This window comes from Clarias gariepinus, chromosome 8, assembly GCF_024256425.1.
Source record: "Clarias gariepinus isolate MV-2021 ecotype Netherlands chromosome 8, CGAR_prim_01v2, whole genome shotgun sequence".
Taxonomy (NCBI): Eukaryota; Metazoa; Chordata; class Actinopteri; order Siluriformes; family Clariidae; genus Clarias; species Clarias gariepinus.
The window spans coordinates 4,164,704-4,172,155 of record NC_071107.1 but is presented as its reverse complement, the minus strand read 5'-3'; the positions used below and the strand labels follow the sequence as shown (position 1 = coordinate 4,172,155).

The window sequence follows — 7,452 nt, the reverse complement described above, 5'->3', positions numbered from 1 at the left end:
AAGAAAGAAATGTGATGGAAATAAAGGTAGTGACTTTGCAAAACCTTGTGGAAACAATGCCATGGCTGTCATGATGGCAAAAGTCGATCTAATGAAGAATTAGAGAGTGTGACATTTTTTAACCAGGCAGTGTATGTTTATACTAACAATTAGTAAAGGGTCTGTCATGCAAGAGAAGCAGCAACGTTTAAGGTGCAGTGATTGATTAGATGAATTCATAAACTCATACATTAAGTAACATGCGATAATTTATTACATATACAAACCAAATATAAACATTTCATAACAAGGTCCTATAAGATGATTATGAACTACTCAAACTTTTTGTATCCTATGTAGCCTTAGTTTTAGTGCTGCAAACAGGCAGGGTAACAATGGTGACTAATAAAGATTACATGATGGGAAGTATGGAAGTAATTAGTAGGAGGTGTTATTCAAAACTATATAATGTGTTTCCAATCAAATAAAAAAAAATTTCACATACACCACCATACACAGTATGATATTGCAGTGAATCACCTTATGAATAATTTATTAATGTATAATGAGCAGTTCCCCCTAACATAACACTCCATGGTATAAGTGCAGTACAGTGAATTACTCTTGACTCTCAAACTCCAATCCACATACTTAATTTTTTTTCATTTTCACGATAGTCTTTTTATGTAATTGTTTTCTCTTACGTGGGTGCGCTCGTGTCGTTTCAAAGTACTGCGTTGCGAAAAGCTCTTCCCACACTCTGAGCAGGGATATGGCTTCTCTCCGGTGTGAACGCGCTCATGATCCGTCAGAGAACTGAGCAGTGAAAAACTCTTCCCACACTCTGAGCACTGGTACGGCTTCTCTCCTGTATGAATCCTCTGGTGTTTTTTAAAATTGCTCTGCTGCGTGAAACTCTTCCCGCAGTGCAAGCACTGATACGGCTTCTCTCCTGTGTGAAGGCGCTGGTGTCTTTTTAAGGACCCTAACTCTAAAAAACTCATCCCACACTCTGAGCAGTGATGAGGTTTCTCTCCAGTGTGAATGCGCTGGTGGTTTTTAAAATTAGTATGGTTTAGAAAATTTTTCCCGCAATGCGAGCAATAATACGGCTTCTCTCCTGTGTGAGTCCGCTGGTGGATTTTAAAATTGCTCTGTTGGGTAAAACTCATCCCGCACTGCGAGCAGAGGTACGGCTTCTCTCCCGTGTGAATCCGCTGGTGTTTGTTGCAATTACTCCGTTGCGTGAATCTCTTTCCGCACAGCGAGCACTCGTACGGCTTCTCTCCGGTGTGAACGCGCTGATGGTCTTTAAGGCGGCTTTGCTCTCGGAATGTTTTCCCACACTCTGAGCAGTGATGCGGTGTTTCTCCTGTGTGGATTAGACGGTGTCGCTGAAGGTGACCCTTGGTAGTAAAACTATTTCCACACAACGAGCAATAGTGAGTCTTCTCCTTGCCTACTTCTGCATAAATGCTTGTTTGATGCTTCTCAGCCTGAAGAGGACTAGATGACGACATCTTACTCTGTGGCAGAACAAGACACAAGAAAGAGTTATTTTTAGTTATTCTGTCTGATGTACATTTAACATGCTTGGGTTAGTATTAGCTTCTTTAGCAAATAAACAAATCAACCAAGTTGAGTTAATTAGGATGGAATGAAGGTGTGAGATCACGCTTATGAAGTAGTTTTTTAAGTAGAAATTGCACACTCATAAGTGCATACTGAAAAATGTACAGCGCCATCAGTTGAATTTTGAGATGAACTAATCATTTTTTTCAAGGTAGATTTTTATGATATAAGAAGGGCGTTTTCCATTTAAAGTTCAAAGTAGCATATCTTTTCTTCCTGTGGATCGATTGCGATGAAACAAATCCTACATTACCCAGTAGTTAAAACTTGTTGCAATAAAAATGTGTGAATTTCAAATGGGAATGTAATTCAAGCATTTGAAATGTAATGAAAAAATATTCAAGTTAAATTGCTGTTTAAAAATATTTTCAGGTCTTCAATACAATCTTCATTATTTTTTAACATCACAAATTCAGTTCAACAAAATTAGGGTTGACAAAATTCAGGTATTAAAATTCATGTCTTCATATCCGGGATATCACAGGAATTCAAACACGAGAGCGATTGGTTTCCTGCCCCTGCATTTGGTAATGTACAGTCACATTCACTAACAAGTAATTAATCCTATCTTGTTAGTGAAATTTGGGGTTTTGTTTTTCCACCACCTCTTGAGGACTGACCACAAGTTCTCAATGGGATTAAGGTCTGGAGAGTTTCCTGGCCTTGGACCCAAAATTTCGATGTTTTGTTTCCTGATCACCTTAGTTATCACTTTCGCCTTGTGGCAAGGTGCTCCATCATGTGGGAAAAGACATTGTTTATCACCAAACTGTTTGTAGGAAATATTTGATTTTAAGTGTTTCATGATATTCTGTGTGCATGAGAACAGAGTGTCTTTCTTTACCACGACACAAGCTGCACTTTCAATTAGAGGTCGACCGATATATCGGTCGACCGATATATCGGTCGGCCGATATATCGCGCCGATATTTGTCATTTTTTAATATATCGGCATCGGCCGATATCCTTGTTTAGTGGCGCCGATTTAAAGTCAGGCACATCCGCGGGCAGTCCCATGTTATTGATGCGGTGGAATGTGCTGCTGCCGCGTGTGAAGGACCCCAAGCCAAAACTTTAATGCACTAGAATGCACTTCAGATGTTCTGTGTCATTTATACCGAACAGAAATGTTGCTGGTTGCTAGTAGTGCTGCTAGGGTTAGGGCTAATCATATCGCAATCGCGATGTCAGCCTATGCGATTACATTACAGCAAATGTTGCGATTATATTAAATAAACAAATGCGTTCACGGACGTAACAAGACATTCATTCTAAGAGCTGTATGGCCATTTCTTATGTCAAAAATAAAAAATAACCAGTCAGTCTTGTGTAGCGCGCATGCTGGTGGTCACGTGACTTTCCGCAGTGCAGTGTGGAGACAGAAGAGGCCGACGCTGAACTTGTGCCCAGAAAAAATGCAAGCTCTGTTATTTGGCGATATTTTGATTTCAGGATATCGGACACTAAGCAGAAAGAGGTACTGCGCAAAATTGGCAAAACTAAAGTCGCTACATCAGGTGGCAACACGACAAATTTATATCAGCACCTGAAGCAACACAGAAAAGTATGATAAATGCATGGCGGTAAAAGCCAAGAGTAGTAAAAAGACCAAACAAAGCACAACCCAGTGTGAGCAGAACAAAACAACACATTATTACAGATGTGTTTGTAAGTCTCAGTAAGTGACGTAGCGACGTTTAACTTGAAATAACTGCAGTGAAATTCTTTTTAACTCCTACGGACCTTTGGTCAAACAGGACGACTGAGACATATATTAGCCTAACCGCGCACAATGAGTTTGAACTGAAAAGCCGTTGCCTGCAAACATCGTATTTCCCTGACAATCACACCGAAGAGAACATACTGTAGCCGCGGGTTTAACAGAGGCACTGGCTGCATAGGACCTCTGTAAGGATGGTTTGGTCGCAGTCGCAACAGACAACGGCACGAACATTGCCAAAGCGGGGGGGTTAATCACTGGACTAGGTTACAGTGCTTCGGGCATAGACTGAATTTGGCCATCGGTAAGTTAAATTAATTTAATCCTTTCATATTTAAAGCTACTTAACTGTATTTTAGAGAGGACAGCTATTAACAGATTTATTTAAGAATAAATGGAAATACAGTGTAGAAATCTGTGTCACAAAGAACACTAGAAATGTCTCATTTAAATTATTTTCATGATTAGCATGACTCTAAAATTAATATGTTTAAAGGACACTTTTCTTTCCTTTAATCTCTTTTTTATCATTAGATTAAAAATGGTGAGTGATTTGATAAGAATACCAATAAAGTATGTTACATCCTCCTTAAATGTCCCTGTTTTGGGACAAAATGTAAAAATATTTTTTTTTAAATAGGTATTTGTTTTATTTATCTGTACTTTTGACTTTCTAATTTAATTTAAAAGTTAATTTAATGTAATTTAATTCAATAATGTAAAGATGTTACTGTTATTTAAATTTGTAAAATTTTGTTTTAATTAGAAAACATTGTTCATTTCTAGTTGCTAGATTGCACTGTACACTATATCTCAGTTGAGAAATTACAATTTTAGCATTATTAGTAATGTAAGTGCATTTTCCTTGATAACAAGCAAGTTGAGTCACACCACTTGTTTATCGTATCGCAATCGTAAATCGCAATTTTGACCTTAATAATTGCAATGTAAAATTTTTCCCAAATCGTGCAGCCCTAGTTGGTAGTGTTTCAGCACGTCATTATAATTTTTTTTATTATGTTTTGTATATATTAGTTTTTATTTTTATATTTTTCAGTGTAATTGATTTTTATTTATTTTATTTATGTTGTATTTATTTAATTTAAATGTATATTTAAGTTTATTCATGTTTCAACAAACTTGAAAAATTCTGCTAGATAAATGCTCTAAAACATTTATGTAAATGATTCACAGTTTTTTTATATTACCTGTTTTATTTATAAGTCATTGTTCAATAAATTATGTTAAGTTTAGAAATGTTGTGCATCCACTCATTATTAGTGTGACCTTTTAGCATGCAAATGAAAGAGAAAACTTCAAGATATCGGCCCTAAAAATCGGCCAAAAAAATCGGCAGCACATATCGGCCATCGGCTGACCCCGACCTCTAAACATCGGCATCGGTTTTAAAAAACCCATATCGGTCGATCTCTACTTTCAATAAACACATTCTATAGTAGTTTATGTTAAAGGGTGAAAACTGTTAAACGCTCGTAAATGCAGAGCTACTCCTAAATTTATGTTCTTCTTTACCTTATCTTTTAAAAGCATTTCAGACTGGATGTAAACATTCCTGCATCCACCTTTTCTTTGGTTCTTTGTGTGTGTGCGTATATACACTCCTGTCTCCCACAATAAACTGTGAACGTCTCACTGAGCACTGACTTGTGTGTATCATTGAGGGGTGCAGAAACCTACTATTCGGCCACCCCTAACCAATGCTCACAAGCAGAAACGGTTGCAGTGGGCCCAGGCATACATGAAGACAAATTTTTAAACAGTGTTGTTTACTGATGAGTGTCGTGCAACCCTGGATGGTCCAGATGAATGGAGTAGTGGATGGTTGGTGGATGGCCACCATGTCCCAACAAGGCTGCAACATCAGCAAGGAGGTGCTAGAGTCATGTTTTGGGGCCAGAATCATGGGGAGAGAGCTGGTAGGCCCCTGTAGGGTCCCTGAAGATTTGAAAATGACCTCTGCAAAGTATATTGACTGACCACTTTCTTCCATGGTACAAAAAGAGGAGCCGTGCCTTTCGTTACAAAATCATCTTCATGCACCATCTCATGCTGCAAAGAATACCTCTGTCATTGGCTGCAATGGGCATAAAAGATGAGAAACTCATGGTGTGGCCACCATCCTCCCCTGACTTCAACCCCATTGAGAACCTTTGGAGAAACCTCAAAAAAAATCTATGAGGGTGGGAGGTGGTTCGCATCAAAACAGCAGCTCTGGGAGGCTATTCTGACATCCCACAAAGAAATTCAAGCAGAAACTGTCCAAAAACTCACAAGTTCAATGGACGCAAGAATTGTAAAGGTGATATCAAAGAAGGGGTCCTATGTTAAGATGTAGCATGCCCTGTGAGGATGTTTTCGATTGAAATAGCTTTTGATTTCAGTAAATATGACCTCCTAATGCTGCAAATTCAACAAAAGCCCATTTTCAGTTCTTTACAACCTATAAAATGTTTTAACTCTGTCGTGCATAATAATTTGGAACAGTGCATTTTCAGTTTTCTATTCTTTTAAATAAATAGTTATCATTAGGAGGTTTGTTCAATAAAATTAAAATGATACCCTAATAGTTGATGACTAGAAAAGTATACTGACTGTCATTTGCATTTACTAATTATGAAAATCAGAGAAAGATATCATTTGCGTAATAATTTGGAACGCAGTGTACACTCACCATAACTACTGGACTCTTAACAATGTCACTTAAACAATTCCACTTTAAATCCATATTCAAAATACTTCATTGCACCTTGCACTGTTACATGTAAATACTAAATTATCTTAAAGCTTACTTGCACATACAGATTACTTTGCATTTATATATATATATATATATATATATATATATATATATATATATAATTGTAGTACCTTTACCGCCCTTTCCCCCCTCTCCTCTTCCTATATTTATGTTAATGTAAAGTTGGGGAACACGGGTCTAAGAATTTCATTACGGTAATGATGCCTCATTGTTATCTGTAAATGACAATAAACTATGATGTGGGCCACTTTTTTGTCCCAGTCCAAATCCGCGTCTCTCTGTTTGTACCGAACGTAGTAATTTTAGTTTGGATTTGAATCCGGATTATAATGAACTCACCGGGTCAGCGCGTGTTTATATCCTCCGGGTCTGCAGTACAGTCTCCACCGTGTTTCTCAGGTTTAACTCAATCACTGGATTTGCGAGTCTCCGTCATATTATATCCCTTAAAGCAAGTGTGCACAAATCTATCAGGTTTCCCCGCCTTTAAGATATTATTATTATTATTGTTGTTGTAGTAATTTTTAAATAAGTTTGGTTTGAAGAAGCAAACAGGAGTTTCAGCAGCAGAGCGCCGCCATGTTGGATCACGTGACCTCTCGCGAAGTTTAGGGTTCATCGCAGAAAAATCATCCGGTGAAATAAATTTCAGTAGTTTGTTACTTGAGATCTGTACATAAAAAAAGTAGTTATAATAATAAAATTTTAGTCCCATTAGAATTAAACACTATTTTATGATTATGACAGATGATTAAATATTTGAATTGTTCTGTTCCTCATTTGAGTGGGATGGTAGATATAACTTCATTGTCATTGCATAGTTCAGGTACTTCAGCCATGAAATACAGTTTAATATCTACTAAAAGTGCAAATAATAAGGTATATACATTACCACCGTGCCACCATATAGTCAGCCAAAAAAATCTATATACACTTCAGAAAAATAGCATGATGTATATTATTTAATATATTATAAATAATATCAAATTCAAATTAAAATTTTATTTGTCACATACACAGTCATACACAGTACGATATGCAGTGAAATGTTTAGACAACTGCTCGTGACCTAAAAATGGACTATGAATAATAATAGGAAATAAATATGAAAATTAAAATAAAGGGTAAATATAACTAGGAAAGAATAAAATAAAATATAAAGATTAAAGTTAAAAATAAAATAACTGTACAACAAAAATATACAATATAGAAAATATTTGAAGAATGTATGAATAAATATAGAACAATAAGAGCAGCTGAATGGGTAGGTATATATTTATGTAATTTTTGTGTGGACTGGAGTTAGAATAAATGGTAATGAAGGAATGGTAATGTCCAGCGT

General features: G+C 36.6%; 1 protein-coding gene across 1 annotated transcript; it reads right to left on the bottom strand.

Moving 5' to 3' along the window:
• Window positions 1-230: 230 nt before the first annotated feature.
• Window positions 231-6,696, bottom strand: LOC128528670 (zinc finger protein 239-like). The gene is made up of 2 exons (XM_053501689.1): window positions 6,450-6,696; window positions 231-1,505 (listed from the first exon to the last, which is right to left on the bottom strand). Exon 2 carries the CDS (start codon window positions 1,497-1,499, stop codon window positions 648-650), a length of 852 nt encoding a protein of 283 aa, XP_053357664.1. The 5' UTR covers window positions 1,500-1,505; window positions 6,450-6,696; the 3' UTR covers window positions 231-647.
• Window positions 6,697-7,452: the final 756 nt, after the last annotated feature.

Coding starts and splice junctions, on each gene's coding strand:
- LOC128528670 (XM_053501689.1), bottom strand. CDS start 1,499: ATGTCGTCATCTAGTCCTCTTCAGGCTGAGAAGCATCAAACAAGCATT.